Source organism: Arthroderma uncinatum (genome assembly GCF_011692745.1).
Source record: "Arthroderma uncinatum strain CBS 119779 chromosome Unknown scaffold1, whole genome shotgun sequence".
Classification (NCBI taxonomy): domain Eukaryota; kingdom Fungi; phylum Ascomycota; class Eurotiomycetes; order Onygenales; family Arthrodermataceae; genus Arthroderma; species Arthroderma uncinatum.
Genome location: NW_022983863.1, coordinates 1,072,996 through 1,092,736, shown reverse-complemented (window position 1 = coordinate 1,092,736; position 19,741 = coordinate 1,072,996). Strand labels below are relative to the sequence as shown.

At 52.3% G+C, this 19,741-nt stretch overlaps 3 protein-coding genes across 3 annotated transcripts; all 3 read left to right on the top strand.

Annotated features, from left to right (window-relative positions):
• Positions 1–4,412: 4,412 nt before the first annotated feature.
• On the top strand, positions 4,413–9,729 carry GIQ15_00337 (uncharacterized protein; the record flags this gene model as incomplete). Its single annotated transcript, XM_033547754.1, has 12 exons — positions 4,413–4,664; positions 4,732–5,269; positions 5,332–5,558; positions 5,617–5,896; positions 5,960–6,193; positions 6,241–7,094; positions 7,165–7,327; positions 7,390–7,731; positions 7,789–8,100; positions 8,151–8,850; positions 8,929–9,303; positions 9,435–9,729. 12 exons carry the CDS (start codon positions 4,413–4,415, stop codon positions 9,727–9,729), a joined length of 4,572 nt encoding a protein of 1,523 aa, XP_033408705.1.
• Positions 9,730–10,887: 1,158 nt separating this feature from the next.
• GIQ15_00336 (uncharacterized protein) lies at positions 10,888–13,401 on the top strand (the record flags this gene model as incomplete). The annotated part of the gene is made up of 1 exon (XM_033547753.1): positions 10,888–13,401. The coding sequence occupies one exon, from the start codon at positions 10,888–10,890 to the stop codon at positions 13,399–13,401; it is 2,514 nt and encodes an 837-aa protein (XP_033408704.1).
• A 749-nt stretch (positions 13,402–14,150) lies between these two features.
• Positions 14,151–15,476, top strand: GIQ15_00335 (uncharacterized protein; the record flags this gene model as incomplete). The annotated part of the gene is made up of 1 exon (XM_033547752.1): positions 14,151–15,476. One exon carries the CDS (start codon positions 14,151–14,153, stop codon positions 15,474–15,476), a length of 1,326 nt encoding a protein of 441 aa, XP_033408703.1.
• Between the last annotated feature and the right edge of the window lie 4,265 nt (positions 15,477–19,741).

Genomic DNA, 19,741 nt, shown 5'->3' with positions numbered 1-19,741 from the left:
CGCAAATTGCCGTGAGCCAGCCGCAGAAGCCAGGTGGTCGGTTCACCACCCAGGGAAGGCGAGACAAACTCAGCAGGGACCCTGAAGCCATTATTGTTTGAAGTTTCATTTTATTTTATTTTTGCGTTTCCGTTTCGTTTCTTTTTTGGTCGCGCTTTTGTTTTTTTTGCCGTTTGGCACATTTTTGAGTTTTCATCTTGCCGCTCTTTTTTATTTTTCTTGCTGGGAATATGCTTTGAAAGTTGTTTTTTGTATTTTTAGGCTCGGGCTGGGGTGCGAAATACGGGCCCTCATCTTGATTTGTAGGCAGTTGTCTGAGTTTCTTATGTTATTTTTGGCACCATCACGGGGATTGCATGCATGGTCTCTGCATGGCATCAGGCATGGCGACCGGTGTGACAGAGAACAAGAAGAAAAAGCCACCACGAGAATGCCGTCCTCGTTGCAGGAGGGAGTCTGAGTGGAAGAGGAAGAAGCGATGTCGTCGAGTTTGAAACTGCGGCTGTGAGACAGGAGGTAAAACGAACGACTGACGACGGACAAACAGTAGGGCCGGGCTCCAATGACAGAAAGAGGAAATAGGTGGCCCATGCGCGTATCCCTTCCGGTGTCTTGGCATCGGCTTTCGAGAAGCGCGCTAGAGCCCGAAACGGATAAGCGCGCGTCTCGGAGCAACGACGGGCCGATGATCACGAGACGCCGCTGCTGATCATCCACGCGCGACACAAAGCACGGTTGCACAGCACATCCTCACGTCCACAACAACCAGACAGAGCAGGACAGCGCTCATCGATCACCGCATCGACAGATCTATAGCGACACAGCCACTTTTCAGGATCGACTGGCGATAGGACGCGGGAGGGCGGTATGTGACTGATCCGGTTTTGCCGTTGTCTGGCTCACGGGACGTCCTCTCTACATCTTACACTGACTTTTTACTTCAGCCTGGTGGCCGAGCTGCTCTTCTGAAACTCCACCCCGCGTAAGATCGAGCGGAAGAGATTCGACTGGCTGAGAGGAAACAGCCGTCCCAGTCTGTTCCAGGCTCCGCAGTTTCTTATTATTATGAAGGTACCATATACTTTATAGGCCATTCTTCACGCGCCTTGGCCAATCACGCCCAGCCAAACCCTGCGGCTCCATCGAGTGGGTTACATATTATGGTGCGAAAGCTCGAGTTCTATTCTTGGTAACGAACGCTAACTAACTAGCCGGGTCCGGATAATCTCCTGGACGTCAATAAACATCCACAAAGCCTTATTCCAGCACGCTGATAAGCCCAACGTCCATGCTGCGGATGGGGACTGGCTCGGATTCGCAGCCCCATGGACTGTCCCGCACTGCGCCCTTGATGAACGGGCTGCGGGAGAGCGCTTGGGCTGGATCATGGCTGGATCATAGCCCCTCCACTTCCCACTCCCAAGGCCAGCCGGTGTTTGAGAGAACGATGCCAGATATGGTTATATCAAATCATCATGCTGTAGGAGAATAACGTGGCATTGGCGATGCTCCAAATATATCCCTCCTCCTCTCCGGTCTCTTTAACACTAATCTTAACTGGCATTGCCCTCTTCTTTTGCTCTCCGTCCACACGACTCCGTACCCGTACCACATGGCGACAGGTAACGATGTTGCATCAAACATCAAAGCAGACTTCCGTGTTTACGGGAAGACCGCAGGCCAACACGATAATGTTTCTATTCTTGGAATAGCATCATACGGTTTCCATCTACTAGGGTCACTCATAGAACGAGAGGGGGGAGACTTCTCTGAGGAATCATGAGTCTCGCCTCCCGCCATCAAAGCATCACCACCATGCAGCAGGAGCGGCCTTTTCCTTTTGGCCATGTAACCAAGGCCTCGAGAGACCGGACAGTATGACTGTATTTGCCGTCTTGGTATGCATGGACGGCGGAGAGGCGGAAATTCATCACGCAAGGCTTTGGGGGGGGGACGAGCGGAAAAGTAAGCACCATGCATGGCATCATCTCCCTCTCTCCCTCAAACACACATTCGCTTATGTATAATGAATAATGAGTGACGGAGCAGATGATATCTTTTGTGCAGGCTGAAGTGGTACAGATCGCAGGTTTCCGTCATTTTTTCCTCTGTTACTTTCTTTTTCCATCCTTCTTTTTTTTTTTCGTTTCTTTTTTTTGGGGTTTCTTCTTTTCCGAAGTCCAGATGTCCTTATTTCTTCCGAGGAGTGGGAGAGTCCAGATCGTGGTGATATTTTTTCCGCCATATACTTTACCATCAGTACAACCCCCGCTGTCCGGCTGCTCGCCAAACCTGGCCACTGCAAGGTCAGGGTGTGTATGCAGCTGGGCAGTAGCATGTAGTTGGGTCCGAAATTTTCCCTTGCCAGCGAGCAAACCACGGCCCCCCCTCTCATCCGGTACCCATTCCAGATAAGAGTCCGTTCAGCCTCCGACTGAGCCCCTGGCTAAATACGCGATTGTGATTGCAGACTTGGATCCGGGAGGCTCAGCTTTTAGCTCAGCAAGCTTATCCGACACTTAGTGCGCGCACTAATACCATGCAGGCCGCTATTGCATGTATCCATGTCTCCAGGTATACATCGCCAGAGAGAGGGCCTGCGGTGGAGCGCAACGGAATTAATAGAATGGTCATTAGTGAGAAGCAAGTTATTTTAGCTGGAAAGTACCTATACGAATTGTGGGGCCCCTGATTCACACCCTTAATCCATCCAATCCTCTCGACGCCACGCGGTGGTACAGGCAGCTGGGTGACCATTCACGCGGATCCGATGCGGAGGGATCTTGTGCGATTCTGTTTCCTTTTTGCCATTTCAGCAAGCTGGGGAACGGTGAACATATAACGTGGAGCGACATGGCTGGACGTCAGTCACCGTCAGACCGTGTAGCGACAGTTGGTGGCTGCCGTCGATCGCCAGCGATTTTACAGTTCAGCCTATGTGCTTCTATTGCGCTGGCCACGATGATCATCGCGACTAGTAAGGCTGAGCAAACCGCTCGCTTGCCTCAGAACGAAGACAAGTCGATTTTTTAATCTTTTTTAGCGTCATTATCGTGCTGACATATCGAGTGTGACTATAAAACCTTCTTTCTTTTTTATACTTTGGCCTACCTGGATGCCGTTTTCCTGCTTGCTTGCCTGCTTTGCTCCCTAATCCTAGGTACCCAGGTCAGGGTCGTCGTATTCCTCAACCTTGCGCACTTTCGACCCTGGCTGATCCACCGCGGTAGATGTACTTACCCCCATGCTCCTCGCCTAAACATCCTGGGAAAGCTTGGCCCAGCCAGATCTCCATACTCAAAATCGACGCATTCGATTAACCTTTTCGTGAATGTACTGATACCTCTCAATTTTTCAAAAAGGAACGTGGCTTGTTCCAAACGCCATTTGTTTTTTTTTCTTTCCTTTTGGGATCGTCCACGCCCCCCGATCAACGACTGGCTCCTGACTTACGTCAAGCTTGCTGCTTCACACATCGGGTCGAACCCGGATGCCGGGGTGATCCTCCTCCCTTGCGTGACCGGATAGCTCAGATATCTCGAATTGCCCTTTGGGGTGGCCGGATATGTACTCCGTGACTGTTGTCTAGGTCATTTCTTCCTCCTCGCGGGTTTTGATTTGATAGAGCCTGCGGGTATCAACCAATCCTTGCTGCACGACCTGCTTTTTATACCTCTATTTTCTCGTTTTTTTGCTCTCGTTCCGCTCCTGTTTTGCCCCCGTTTTTCTTTTTCTTTTTTTATTTTTTTATTTTGCTGCTTGCTCTTCATCTAGCTTCGTTTTCTAGTATTTTGTTTTTGCTTCTTGACTCCAGGCTGTGAAAAAGATAGCTCGGGGGGTAGGGGGTCCACAACCACCACCATCCCTCCAAGCTGATCTTTCCCTTGATATTATCTTCTATTTTTAATATCAAGGGTAAGCTAGAGAGGCATAGTCAATACGAAGGTACATGGTCACCTTCCAGGAAAGGAGAGGTTAAACGGCACAGGACCAAACATTCCACACCAGAGACTCAAAATAGTGCATAGCTCCAATCGTGAGTATATCGTGACGGGCAGTCTCGGCAAGATGCCAATGGCAGTGTTGTAGCTTAGCTGAAAAAGGAAAACTCTTCAGCTTTGACAGCTCGGAGGAAGTGCTGATAAACTGTCCTCGGATTTCCCTTTCATTTTTTGTTTCGATCCTCCATTCAGTTAACTTCCATGGCCCCGGTGTTTGTGGCTTGCTCCCCATCATAGATCTACCCTTCTCCTATCCATTAGTAGCAACCCACTTGATTCAAAAGTGAAGACCCTCCCAGTCCATGTCTCCTAGTCTGTGTGAAGTCTGAAGTATATTCTCCGAGCTTCCTTTCCTTCCTTCCTGCTCATCGTTGAGCACTTCCTGATTCCCTAGTATCACGTCTAGGAATCATGGCATCAGTCAACATGGAAGCAGTCGTCAACATGGCATCCATCAACATGTCGTGTCCCGATATAGACAACTCATTCGGACCTTGGGCTAAACAATGCCGTGGGGAGTTTGATTTCACACTTCTCTTCGAGGAGAGTATCCTCACGTTGGTGCCATTATGTGTCATGATTCTGCTTTCCCCATTCCGCATCGCCTACCTCTTCAAGAAGAAGCGAAAGGTCGAAGATAGTCCGCTCATCCATGTGAAGATTGTAAGTGCTTTCAGTTTTATCTCTCCGATTTGTCCGTTAGTTTGCTTACCAGTAAATTGCTCCATAGACGTCTCTTGCAGCATACTGTGGTTTGCAGCTGTTGCTTGTAATTCTCTGGACCCGCCCACATATCGAAAGAACCCAGCTCTCCATTGCGACGAATGCCCTCACACTCGTTGGATCCATTCTTTTCGTTCTCCTGTCGTATGCTGAACACATCTATACCGTCCACCCGTCTCTTATGCTCAACCTGTTTTTCTTCTTCACATTGTTTTTCGACATCGTACGAGCCAGGACACTATGGCTTCGAGATTCCACGGACTCCGGTCAAATCATTGCTTGGGGATTTACCGCCACGGTTGCCTTGAAATTTGTCATTTTGGTCCTTGAAATCGCTGAGAAGAGATTCATACTCAAGCCAGAGTACAAAGATTATCCTCCAGAAGCTACCGCTGGTATTCTCAACCGAAGTTTCTTCGTCTGGGTGAACTCTCTCTTCTTTGCCGGTTTCTCGAAACTCCTCTTTGTCGAGGATTTGTGGGAGGTGGATAAGCAAATGCTCTCTGAGGGTGTTCACGATAGAATGAACGCTGCATGGGAAAAAGGTGCGTCTGGAAACCTCCGCTGTTGACGGAGGCCGTAGAACTAACAGTTTGCTGCCGTACAGTCAAAACGAAGACGCCGAATTCGCTGCTGTTCGTGACCTTCAACACCCTGAAGTGGCCGATTTTGTCGATTGCCTTCCCAAGACTTTGTCTCATTGGATTCTTGTTCTCCCAACCATTCCTGTTGAACAGAGCAATTCTGCTTGCCTCTGAGCCGATCACCGAACAAACCACCAACCAGGGATACGGGCTGATTTTTGCCTATGTCATCGTCTATGTTGGATTGGCTGTAAGCACCAGTTCCTGCATAATTTGGGTAGTAACATCATGCTAATAGCAATTTCCAGGTCACTATGGGTCAATACCAGCATCTGACTTACCGTGCCATTACCATGGTTCGCGGTGGCTTGATCTCCATGCTTTACCGCAAAGCAACCGACGTTAGCATCCAGGATGTTGACCCAGCTTCGTCCATGACTCTTATGAGTGCCGATATCGAGCGTATCGTTCAGGGATGGCAGAGCATGCACGAGCTTTGGGCAGCAGCAGCTGAAGTCGGTATTGCCATCTTCTTGCTCCAGAAGCAGCTCGGTGTTGCTTGTGTTGTCCCAATTGCTGTCTCTATCCGTAAGTATACCCTAGTGTCGTCTTTCTCGTTCTCTTTTCCATTGTACTGACCTCCCCCGGTAGTCTCTCTCTTCGGATCTGTCCTCGCAATGAACTTCGTCATGGCCCATCAAGCTTTGTGGTTAGAAGCCATTGAGCGCCGTATTTCTGCCACCAGTGTCATGCTCGGTTCGATGAAGGGTGTCAAGATGTGCGGTTTGAAGGAGATTTTGCTCACCAACTTGCACAACTTGAGGTTGGAGGAATTGAATATTTCCAAGAAGTTCCGTAAACTCCTGATTTGGAATATGGGTTTCGGTAAGCCAGACAGGCCCATTCTAAATATTCAACTAGTGGCTAATTAGCATGTATCACAACAGCATTCGTGTCACAGGTTTTCGGTCCTATCATTACTTTCGCTGTGTTTGCTGCCATTAACAGGAATGGTGGTGGCAACGCGATCCTCGATATCAGTCGAGTATTCACTTCGCTGTCCCTGTTCGCTCTGTTGGCCGAGCCGTTGCAGGCCCTGATCATGTCCCTGGTAACGTTCTTGGGCTCAGTCGGATGCTTCACCCGTATTCAAGAGTTCCTAGACAAAGCTCCACGAGTCGACACCAGACGTCAGCCTGAGGACCGCTCCAACCTCTTCTCCTTCAGCCAGCAGACCCTCGCCCTCTCCGACAAGGGAAATGATGCCGCTAAGAACAACGAAAAGGCCGCCCGTAGCTCCAACACGCCTACTATCAAGTCGATGAAGTCCGGTGGTTCATTCCCGTTCAAGAACTTGGGACAATCCAACCCCGAAGTAGACGCCGTGGTCATCCGCGATGGATGCTTCGCATGGGAGAGCGAGAAAGGAGCTGTTCTGAAATCCATTAACATGTCTGCACCCCGTTCCAAGACCACCATCATCGTCGGCCCTGTTGGCTGCGGTAAATCTTCTCTCCTTAAGTCCATTCTTGGTGAAACCGTCTGTCTCGGAGGCGTTGTCGAGGTTTCCTCTATGAACATGGCATTCTGCGACCAAACCGCTTGGCACATGAACGAGACCATCAAGGACAGTATCATCGCCGTTTCGGACCTGGACGAAGAATGGTACGCCACCGTTGTACGAGCCTGTGGTCTCGCCCAAGATCTTCGACAGCTTCCCCGTGGTGACCAGACGATCGTTGGAAGCAAAGGTATCGCACTCAGCGGTGGCCAAAGCCAGCGTATTGTAAGTTGTGTCTTCTGAATTAACATGGTCCATCGTTTCGTCCAAGCAACCAGCTAACCTGCATGATTAGGCACTTGCCCGAGCCATCTATGCTCAGAAGGATATTCTCATTCTCGATGATGTGTTGAGTGGAATCGATGCTGCCACAGAAAACCACATCTTCCACCATCTGCTTGGATCCGAAGGATTGCTGCGCCGACTTGGCACTACCGTCATCATTACGTCGTCTTCGCGTAAGTTGAGCCTCCTTCTGATGGCTGACTTTGTTATAGTCCCCCTGCTAATACCAGACTAGCCAAGCGTCTTCCCTATGCCGACCACATTGTTGCTCTTGACTCCGAAGGCCGAATTGCTGAACAAGGAAAATTCGAAGAGCTCAATGCCTCCGGCGGTTATGTTTCCACCTTCAACCTTCCATCTGCTGACTGGCTGTACAAGCCTGAGCCAGAGCGTCCTCTGCCCAAGGCTGTTGCCATCACCGATATCCCTCAAACTTCCGACGAGCTAGAGGCTGCCGCCAATCGACGAATGGGTGACATGGCCATCTATCTGTACTATGCGAGATCCATTGGCTGGCCAACCACCATACTCTTCATGTTCTTCATCAGCGCATTTGTGTTCTGTATTTCGTTCCCAAGTAAGTTGATCCACACGTCCCTTCTGTCGTGGTAATGGCGATGCTAACGTAAATTAGCTATCTGGTTGAAATGGTGGGCAGCTGCCAACGTAGAGGCCCCGTACGAGAAGCTCGGTTACTACCTTGGTATCTATGTAATGCTTGGTGTCCTTGCCATCATCTCTCTCATCCTCGGTTCCTGGCAAATGATCATCACCATGGTCCCCAAGTCCGGAGAGGCCTTCCACTTGACTCTCTTGAAAACCGTTCTGTCCGCTCCTCTGTCCTTCTTCTCCACCACTGACCAGGGTGTGACCATGAACCGATTCAGTCAGGACTTGCAGCTCATCGACATGGAACTTCCCGTCGCCGCTCTCAACACCTTCGCAAGTAAGTTCTCCTGTTGCAAAAGTCGCCGAATAAAGCTAACCAATCGATAGCCTTCGTGTTGTGTTTCGCCCAGATGGTCATCATCGGTGTTGCATCAGTGTATGCCGCGATCTCCTTCCCAATCATCCTCGGTGCCCTGTACTTCATCCAAAAGTACTACCTCCGCACCTCTCGACAGCTCCGATTCATGGATCTCGAGGCCAAGGCTCCTCTGTACTCCCAGTTCACCGAATGTCTCAACGGCCTGGCCACCATCCGCGCCTTTGGATGGCAGGAAGCCTTGGAGAAGAAGAACCGTAAACTTCTCGACCGCTCTCAGAAGCCATTCTACCTTCTCTTCTCCGTGCAGCGATGGTTGACTCTGGTCCTTGACTTGGTTGTCGCCGGTATTGCCGTTCTCCTGATCGTCCTTGTCGTCAAGCTCCGTGGTACCATCAGCGGTGGCTATGCCGGTGTCGCCCTCCTCAACGTCATCCAGTTCAGCCAGAGCATCAAGCTGCTCATCACCTTCTGGACGACACTCGAAACCCACATTGGAGCCATTGCCCGTATCAAGGTGTTCAACGAGACTGCATTGCCCGAGGACAAGGACACCGAGACCACCCAGCCACCACCAAACTGGCCTGCTCAGGGTGGAATCGAATTCAAGTCTGTCTCGGCAGAGTACCGTGAAGGCGAGCCCATCCTTAAGAACGTCACCCTTAGCGTCGCTCCCGGCGAGAAACTCGGAATCTGCGGTAGAACCGGAAGGTAAATATATCCATCTTTTTTCCTTGGTATTGGTATTGTCCGCTCGGCAACGGAGGCTAACAAGATATGAACGAATAGTGGAAAGAGTTCTCTCATCCTAACAATCTTCCGCATGATGGAACTAAGCGGTGGCAGCATCTGCATCGACGGCATCGACATCAGCACGATCCCCCGTCAAGAAGTCCGCTCCCGCATCACCGGTGTGTCGCAGGATGCACTCATCCTCAAGGGCTCCATGCGTCTCAACGTCGACCCATCCGGTGCCCTGGCCGACGACGCCATGATCTCTGCCCTCAAGAGCGTGCAGCTATGGAACGTCATCAGCGAGAAAGGCGGGTTGGACACCGACATCGACGAGTTCCATCTCTCTCACGGCCAGAAGCAGCTCCTCTGTCTTGCCAGAGCGATCCTGCGGCCCAGCACGATACTTATCCTCGACGAGGCCACCAGCAAGTAAGTTGAACCCTAACCTTAACGCTAAATCCCGGGGCGGCCCTGCCGTCCCTTAAATTTGGCCTCGGCATCATATGCATATTCAAACATCGAACATCTGAAAATCGAACATAACTAACATATATCTACAGCGTCGACAACAAGACCGACGAGATCATGCAGCGAGTCATCCGCGAGAAGCTGTCATCGCGCACCATCATCGCCGTCGCCCACAAGCTCGACACGATCCTCGACTTTGACCGTGTCGCTCTGCTGGACGGCGGAGAGCTGCTCGAGTACGACGATCCCTACACCCTCCTCTCGACCGACTCCTCCTTTAGCAGGCTGTACGCCAGCACCATGGCCGAGACGCCCGAGGACGTCGAAGTCATCAGCGTCTCTGACGACATGATCAGCACCCCAGCCACGGGCCGCAACAGCGCATAGACTTCTCTCTTCTTCATCTTACCTTCTCTTCTTTCTTTTCATCTTTTCTTTTCATCTTTTTATTAAAATTCCTCCTTACATCGGATATACATAGATCGTCATGGTCCTGATCTAACGGTCAACGGAGCTCTACTGCTAGGCAGCTTTCCTTCTTGTTTTGGTGTTTCATGCGGCGGTGTTCTCATTCTGGCTGGTTCTGGTTTCCGCTTTCTTTCTTTGAACATACAGGCTTATCTACCTTCCTTCGATATCCCTTCTACTCTGATCTTCTGTTTATTGTCTAATAGTTGGATACCATCTCCATAGAGTGACACCATCCTTCTACTTCTCTCTCTCTATCCTCTTTATACATCTTTCTATACCGTATATACCGTCTCTACCATCTTCTTCTATATCTTCTTCTCTTCTTCTATTCTTCTACCGTAATATATGTATGGTATGGTAAGTATCTTCTAGAAAACACGTGACACCACGTGCCATATCCTTGATTCTGCCAGCCAATCACATCTCTCTATTAGCGTGTGATCTGCACTCCTCAAGCCAATGGGAGACCTCCATCGCCTTCCGGCCCGCTGACTCAGCAGCTAACCCATGCTCTTATTGCCTATTCGGTTAAAGGCGGTCTGGGGTGCGCTCATCCACCTTTTTTCTCCCTGCGACTTTGCGACTTTTGCAACCTCCCTGGTCTTGCCATCCATCTCCATATCCATCTTCATGACGTTCGCCGCATCCTTAGGCCTCCTGTTTCTGTCTACTGTCTTTGTCTCTCTATCTCTGTCACTGTCTATCTCTGTCACTGTCTATCTCTACTGTCTGTCTACTATATATGACTCCGACCTGTATCTGTATCTCGGTCGGACGCTCGACGCTAACGTAACCGGCCGCAGGACGCCGACGAAACTACGACTTGTATAGGTTAATCATTCTGACACGATCTCGCAGTGGAGTCGATCTCGCGACTCTCTCGTAGCCCGATCACAGCATCCATCATCATCAACATCATCATCACATCACCACAGCATCAACATCACATCATCACATCAACTCGATAACGGTCAACGGTGACCATGTCCTGTCGCCCCAACCCTACCTAGGCATCAGCGGCACTCGTCCGATAACCTGTTGATCAATTATTATACGCTCCCTATTACCAGCGCGATGACGGCCACGACGCACCCCGTTGCCCCAAAGGCTCGCAAGCCGAGCGCAAAGGACGAAGGGTCATCGTCCCCCGCGCCGCGCAAACGTCGACGCAGAGCCGTGGGCAGCGGTGCGGCCGACGACTGCTTCACCTGCGCGACCAGACAGGTGCGGTGCGATAGACGGCGGCCGTACTGCACGCCCTGCCTCGACCTGGGGCGCCAGTGCTCCGGATACAAGACGACGCTGACCTGGGGCATCGGCGTGGCGAGCCGGGGTAAACTGCGCGGACTGTCGTTGCCGATATCAGGCGCGAAGAGGGTCAGCCCTGCAAACGGTGGAGGTGGAGGAGAGGAAACGTCGCCGCGCAGCGTGCCGAAGGAGGCGGCTGCGGTGTCAGAACAGCATCGGCCGCGGGTGGATGCAGCATCTGAAACGAGACCACAAAAGAGCGAGACCAGGAAGAGCGAGGATACACACGAATTCATACAGACGCAGACGCAGACACCAACGCCGACACCGACGTCTCCCTGGTCGGCGATAAACGCGACTCCTCCTCCGCGAAGCAGCACGGCCGAGTCGTCGTCTGTACCGTCCACCGCCAGCCCGGCCTACTCTGTGCCACAGCACCCTTCCTACAGCTATGCAGATGCTTACGGGCAGCAGCAGCAGCAGCAGCAGCCCCTGTACCAGACCGTACACGAGCCACTCAAGGTCGAACCGACGGCGGGAGTCGGCAGCATAGCCTTCTCGAGCCTGGCGTCACCCTACGGCTCGCCTTATAGCAGCAGCTCTGTCTCGCACTTTGACGGCAGCCCTCTCGAGCCCTACCCCCTGGCTCGCAAACGGTCCCCCGAAGATGACATTGACGACTCCGACCCATCGCGGGTGCGGGTGCGAGCAGAGTCGGTCTCGTCGTCAGACATGTCGGTGCAGCAGTGGCAGCAGGCTGCCAGCTATCGGCCGTACTCGCCGCACAGCTTCTATCTAAACCAGACCTTCTCTACGACGTGGATAGGACGGAACCCGCGCATGCGGTATCTGATAGGGTACTACACGGAGGTCATCGCGCCCGTCATCGTCACCTTCGACAGCCCTACCAACCCCTTCAGACTCTACCTCCTCGAGCTCGCCAAGGACAGCGAGACGCTGCAGCATGCCATCGCCGCCCTCTCGCTGAGCAACCTCCGGCAGCGGCGCAAGAACTGGGGCCTGTCGACGGGCAAGACGATACCCTCGCGGCGGTCGCTGCAGGCGCACTGCCGGATGACCGACCGGGCCTTTGAGGAGGCCTTTGGTGTGACGACGCCCGAGGAGCAGCTGCTGGAGGAATCCTACCACAAGGGGATGGCGATCAGATCGATCAACGCGCAGCTGGCCGACCCTGTCCAACGGCGTACAGACGCGGTCTTTGCCACCCTGCTGGTGCTCTGTCTCTTCCACATGTGCGATACCGGGCTGGCCTCGTTCCGCAGCCAGTTTGCGGGCGTGAAGAAGCTATTCATCATCCGGGGCGCGGGCAAGGGCAACGACTCGGACGTGATGAAGTGGTTTATGCGCATGTTTACCTGGTTCGACACGATGACGGCGACCATCAACGACCGGGACAGCCAGATGAACGGCTGCCTGCTGGACGTCACCACTTCGGGCCAGGACGAGTGGGCGCTCGAGAACCTGGCCGGCTGCGATCCTCGCCTGTTCCGCGCCGTGGCGCAGCTGGGCAGGCTGAACCAGCTCAGTCAAGCGAAGCCGGTCGACGACTCGACGCCGCGCATCGAGCGGCCTGTCCCAACCGTCTCCCTGCCGCAGAGCATGATCCATTACCCAGCCCACGTCCTCGACACTCCGTATGTCGACGGTCCGCGGCCGGCGTACAGCCTCGACTCTCGCACCGAGTTCTGGAGCGAGTGGCATGCCATCCGCCAGAAGCTCGAGACATGGCGCCTCCCCGAGATCCCAGGCACCCACAGTCCGGTCCCTTCTCTATCGTCCACCGTTTCCTCTTCCCCTTCCATCACTACTTCCGCCCCGTCCGCCCCTACATCCTCCCTCTTCTCGGCCCCCTTGCCCCCATCCCCCCTATCCCACGTCAACCCGGCCAACCTGCCCGAGATATCAAACATCTCCGAGTCCTTCCGCTACTCTGCCCTGCTCTACCTCGAGCGGCTCGCCCACCCATCAACGCCCTCGAACCACCCGCGCTTCCAGACCCTGGTCACCGCGGCCCTGCACTACATCACAGCCGTGCAGTCGGACGTCTTCCTGCTCTGGCCCCTCTTCGTCGTGGGCAGCGAGTGCTCGTCCGAGTCCGACCGGGCCATCATCCGCCTGCGCTGCTGCGACATCCAGAAGGACTCTGGTTTCGTCAACAACCTGTCCTGTCTGCAGCTGCTGGAGCGTATCTGGCGCGAGGAGGACCCCAACGTCGAGCTGGCCGACAGCGCCGGCCGCCGTGTCGTGGGGGGGGCCGCCTTTCGCTGGCGCCGCATCATCGACTCCCAGCACCTCACCGACGAGTACATAGTCGTTTAACCATATATCATACATATACATCTATACTTCTATTATATTGTAGGCTAAGGGAGGCCCGGCCCGACCGCCAAGTAGTAGTAGCCGTAGTAGTAGTTCGTAAGCAAGTTCGTGTGGCAACCAGGATCTCGCTACGTCATGAACGCCCAACTGCTGCCTTGCCTCTCTCTCTCCTTTTCCCTCCTCTCCTTTTTCTCCTATCATCCTCCTCTCCTATCATCGTATCATCTCGTATCCTCGCTATGACTGATATGACTGTGTGTGGCTGTGTATGACTGGTATTGATGTGACCAACCAGACCGCCCGTCGCTGCGCCTTCCACCTCCCTCGTACTGTCACGTAATTACGCCTGAAAACTCTTCTTTCTTCGGGCACACAGACCACCCCTTGAGAAAAATCAGACGCACAAAGAGAAACACAGAACATACACAACAGAAGACACAGAAACAACAGAGAGTCGACCAGAGTCGACAGACAGACAGACAGTGATATCGACCAGAGTCGAGACAGACAGACAGTCGACAGGATATCGACAGATATCAACAGTATCGACAGTATCGACAGATATCAACAGTATCGACAGATATCGACGAGAAGCAGCGCAAATGCTCCCAACGCAACTCCAGACCCTTTGCTTTCTCCTGCCTCCAATAGACACTTCACCGCGGTGACCTCCCAGCTCGTCTGCTCTGCGTTGATATCCTGTATAATACTGTCTTTCTCCTCTCCTGGCTGCCTATGCCATACACATAATGTATCACTATCCCAGCCCCCCGTCAGGGTGGTCGACCTACGACGGCTACACTCCTCCATCGCCTCACTACTCTTCTTACTACGGCCCTCCGCCAGCAGCTTCTGCCTCTGCCTCTGCCTCTGCTGCTGCTGCCTTCGCCGGGTCGCCACACGCCACGCCCAGGACCAAGAAACACGCCTACCGAGCCAGCTTCTCCGGCACCAAGGAGGGCGCCGGCTGGCATCAGCCCTCGCCCGCGTACGGCCACCATGGACAGCACTACCAGTACTCCTGGCAGCCGCAGTCGCCCTCGCAGGCCCATCCCCAGGCCTACGACCGGCCAGAGTACTTCTCTACGCCGCGCAAGCACGAACATGTAAGTCACGAACATCATCACAGTCAAGGCTACGGCTACGGCTACGGCTATGGGAAACAGACCCAGTACCCTCCTCATCATCATCACCACCACTACATGTACAGACGGAAGATGCCCGTCGCGGACAGCGTGTCCGACGGCGGCTCCCAGCCCGATCTAGATGACCGTGAACACGACCACGGCCAACCTCGCTACAGACGGACGTACACCTACAGACGGGCCCCAACTAACCACTACCACTGTCCCCAGACAAGCACGGCTGCCTACGACGACCCCGTAGACACCCCCAAACGCTCTCGCGCCCGCCGTGCCTCGACCTACACCCGCCCAACCCATAGGGACTCGCACGCCTCCAAGCCGAACCCCGCGGCGCACGCTCCTCCGCCAAAGTCCCCCCCGCGGGCCACCGAGGCAGACGCCATCCACCACAACATCCCGCCGGGCTACAGCATCAAGAACTGGAACCCCAAGGAAGCGCCCATCCTCCTGCTCGGCAGCGTCTTCGATGCAAACTCCCTCGGAAAATGGATCTACGACTGGACCGCCTTCCACCACGGCGCCACCGCGCCCATGGCCGACGTCGCCGGCGATCTCTGGCTGCTCCTCATCAAGCTCTCCGGCAAAGTCAAGCGCGCGGACGAGTGTGCACCCCTCATCCGATCCACCGAGGCCCGCGAGATGGTCGAAGACTTCCTCGAGTCCGGCGAGCGGCTCTGGTCCAGGTTCAAGCGCCTGCTCAAGGCCTGCGAGCACTTCATGTGGAAGGCTGCCAAGCGAGAGAACGCCAGCCGCGGCGGCTCTACCACGGGCGTCACCATGGGCCGTAACGCCGGCTGTGAATTCGTCGACTCCATCTTCGGCCGCGATCGAGAGCTGGAGAACACCGAGAAGCTCATGAACAGCGTTCGCCTGTGGAACATGCGGTTTGACGCCAACTGCGGAGATCTCCTGCGCGAGGTCTCCAAGTAATCCTTATCCTTATACCCATACCATACGTATTTACTGCAGCTCGACAAACTTGCTGCATCTCGACTTTCTTATCTGAGATACCACTTTACTTTACTGGACTGCGTTGCGTTCTGGACGGCATTTACATGGATGCATTTACATGGACACGGATCGGACATTTTATATCCTCCTTCCTTGCCCTCGATTTTCAACATAAAAATCAAAAAGGACTCCCAACCTCCTTGAGATAAAAACACCAAAAAAACAACCCTTCCACCGATTCTACTTACCGGCTGCGTTGTTGCGTGCGTACCTGCTTTGCATGACTATACATTACATTTCCCGCCTTCACAGGCACAAAAGATCTCTTCTGGATCACAATACCCATCACCTACCATCTACACCTATCTATCTACCTACCACCTATCTACCAGTGTTAACCTGGAATACTCACCATTAATCCACTCTACTTACCGCCTTATATCGGTCTGGCGCTCGCGAATCGAACTCATGTTCTCTGACTTGTCTGTTGGCGTTTCCTTTCGTCTTTCCTCTTGCTGTCGATTTTAGTTCTGGTTCTGGTTCAGGCGGGCAGGACTTGTTTGGTCGGATACCATCATTATCATCGCTTCTGCTGCTTTACTTCCTTTCTTTACACGCTCGTTTGTCTATTTTTTCTTGAGTTTTTCCTTTTCTCGTTTCTCGTTTCTGTTTTCGTGCTCTTTGCGTTCCGCGTTTCCCTTCTGTCCGCACTCTTTCTTTCTTTTCTCCTACTGCATGTCTGGCCTTGTCGCTTGCCTGCTTTTCCTGATTTAATGATACCACTTCCGCTATCGTCTGGTTCATTTATTATTATTTTTTCCTTTTCCTTTCCTGTTTTCGTCGTTTCTTATCGTACTAGCTAAACACCTACCTACCTACCTCCTCCTCCTCGTCGTCGTACCATCACCTCCTACAGCTTCCTCGTACCTCCTCCTACAACTTCTTCGTAAACCCCTACTATCTTCCCTTCGTCCCTTGTATATAACAAGACCACTTATTAGAAAAGATAAACAAATTGTAATACCTTATCTATGTTGCTGGTCGTAGTTCAACACCCAGGCTCGAAGACGGAGATTTATACACGGAAATTAGCCTGTCCCGGCATGCTGTTAATATTTGCATGGATTTGATGCCTGGGACGATCGCGGACGGGGCGGCGGAAGGGATAGCATGGACTCTGCTCCGGCGGGCATCGAGCACCGTCCATGTCATCCTGGCGCTATAGCACGTTATAGCACGTTATAGTATGTAGTAAAATGAGATAAATGAGATAATAAATGATAATAAGACATGATGCTTGTATATATAAACTAGTATCGGAGGATAAGTGGATAGTGCGTAGGTGATTAATATCGGGATATAAGATGATATATGTATGTCTCGCATACGGCCAGCCCAAAGGATGCCTACATCCATATTTTATACTAGTTACTCCATCCAAGCATCCGAGACATCTTCCAGGTCCTCATCCTTCGTCCATCCATGTACGGAGTACGTGAATACGGAATACGTGAATGGATGCCGACATGCCAGCCGTGGTTCTCTCTCCCTGCAGCCGTCAAACCATGTATTCTGATATGGTCTGACCGGCCGATTTACCTGCTATATTCCCTCTTCGTCCTGCCTGATCAAGCGTCTGCAGGCCGATCGCCTGTTCATCCCATCCCAAGATCACTCTGCTTCATGTCCGTCATCGTCGGCTGTGGGTGATGTGACAATGTGAAATTCTGCAGTGTCTCCGGAGTATATATAAAATGATAGGTCGCAAGCCAGCCTCGCTTAAGACGCTTTCTTCCACGTGTAGGCTAAAGGGCGAGGGTGATCACGGCGATCGCATCGAGCTTCCAGCTCCGGATCTCGTCTCAGGTTGATATTGAAGCCGTTCTCTCGTCTCTATGTACGGGCGTACGGATGTATGTATGCATGTCTCTTGTCATGGATTATGAATCAACTAACTTCCGGCACATTTATATTTCTCATCTTTTTTTGCACTCTTCTTTTTTCTCGTTTACCTTTTATCCGTGGTGTTGCTTTTATTTTTATTTTCCTTTGTGTATATTTTTTAATTCTTGAAGACTGCACTAGACGAGGGAGGGATTTGATGTAGGATCACCCCCCCCTCCAACAATCCTCAGGGATAGCCCTCGACCAGACCAGGGCAGGGTGTCCATGATGCCAATGGTACGGGTCAAGCCCATGACTTCTTGGAATCCAATTCTTGCCTGATGTTGTCCCCTGCCAGGCTGCCCAAATCAGGTATCCGCTTGGAAGAATGCCAGTTAGTGCCGTCAACCAGCCATTCATATCCAGTCGGCGATGCAAGGCAAGCTGCGAGCGTCGCTTATCTCGTATGTCGCACCGCAGAGCCCGCGTTCCTTTTCTTTTTTTCTTTCTTTTTTGCACTGCATCTTCTTCCCACCCGAGATCGATTCTTCAGAAACACTCACACGATCTACCGTAGCGCAGATCCCCTTGCCGCCGGCTAGCACGGAGTAAAGGAGGATCAAATCCATACACCCCATCCATGCTAGACATATCGAGCGGTGGAAACAAGCCTCAGAGACAAGCCGGGCGGGTTGCACCAGGACCGATCTCCTGGATCATGGACAGACCACCGTCTCACCTGCGAGTTAAAATTGCATGTTGAAACAAGATAGGATTGAGCGCAAGGAAGACCTTGCTTTTCTAACTCTTGTCTTTCTCCCGCCCTTTTGCAGCAACATGTACCGGTACTTCTGCCCTTGTTGGCCGGGTTATCATTTTGCAAAGTCAATCAATCAACCCATGTATATCATGCATACCCTTCACTGGAAAGGATAGCCCTGCCTCGCCCGGGGATGTATGGTAGTATGCACCATCCATGGAAAATCTCATCCAGGAGTCACGACCGTTGATGTACATATGGTACTTTTCTCAGATCTGCCTGCCTGTTGTTATATGTGCTGGTCTTAAGGGGGATTGCGGTGAAGCTACACCTCCCCAACCCTGTCATTGCTTCGCAATTACCACTTCGCCGGATCGAAATTTTTAGTCCTTTATAATGCCAGCCATTATTCCGCCTGTTATGGGGTGGGATGGATTTTCTAGAACCAAATTCATGTCTTCTCTCCATACTATAGTTCAGCCAACATCCTCTGTCCGTGCGAGCGAATTTTTCAGATACCCTCTGGCCAAAGGGGGGGGGCGGAATTTATCGGACGCAGTGCCTCTTGTTGTCCTTGTCACTCGCTAATTTTTGGCGAATATCTTCTTGACGGAATAGCCTATCTATTGATTATACTCCGTACTGGATGGTCCCGGAGGTGGCTTGCTAGCGATAACGCACAGGATCCAACTGCGACCTTCAGGTAACCTCTTGCATAACCTGCCAACGGAGTATCCTTCCGATGCTACTCGATCGGATAATAGGGCATTTATGTGGCTTCCGTCTTCGCATCATGCACGAATGATCCTGTCGGTAGAATTCTGTTTATGCCAGCCCCTGCGAATGTAACCATAGTATTGTCCGTACCTTGTTCATCGGCTAGATGCATGTACGCCTGCAACCGCCGTAGGGCGAATGTGAGATTTACGGTTTTTGGGGTCTATAAGACATACTCCGTACTCAGCGGACGAGACGACGGTGTACGTACCCTGTGCAGCTGTGATAACGCATCAAATAACCGAGTATCACTCATCTCTACTCCCGTATGCTCAGGCTGGCCGCAGAGGAATGAAGGTTAAATTTAGATAGCTTTTCGTAGGCGATTGCTGAATCCTTTGGCTCGTCAGGCTGAAAAAATTTGATATATTCTCAACTTTGGATGTGGATGGAGGGCTACATTCGCAGTAAAATATCACAAAAGGACATATGCATCTCCTCAGCCTCTCGCTTGATGTCTTTGGGACCGGAGTGATGAAGTATCCCATCCCAAAGGACAGCTATCCCTTTCTGTCTTCCTCCGCGGATTACGCAATATCTTTCTCTCCTGGATATCAATATCGCACGTCTTCCTCCGAAGGCAAACTTGACACGTATGCATCATGGCCAGCTAGTGAGAATAGGTATAGAATAGCCGCTGGATAGGATATGGGTAGTATCGCAGGTTCCAGTATGGGGCGGTAGAAGCCCCAAGGTTTCACTTTTCCGGGGACTGGGGAAGGACAGTTGCCGGGGCTCGGGGATGTCGTGGGGCAAGTTTATATATCTGAAGTCCTGAAGGCGAGGAGGTAGGTCTAAGGACGGTTGTAGAGTCGAAACCGCA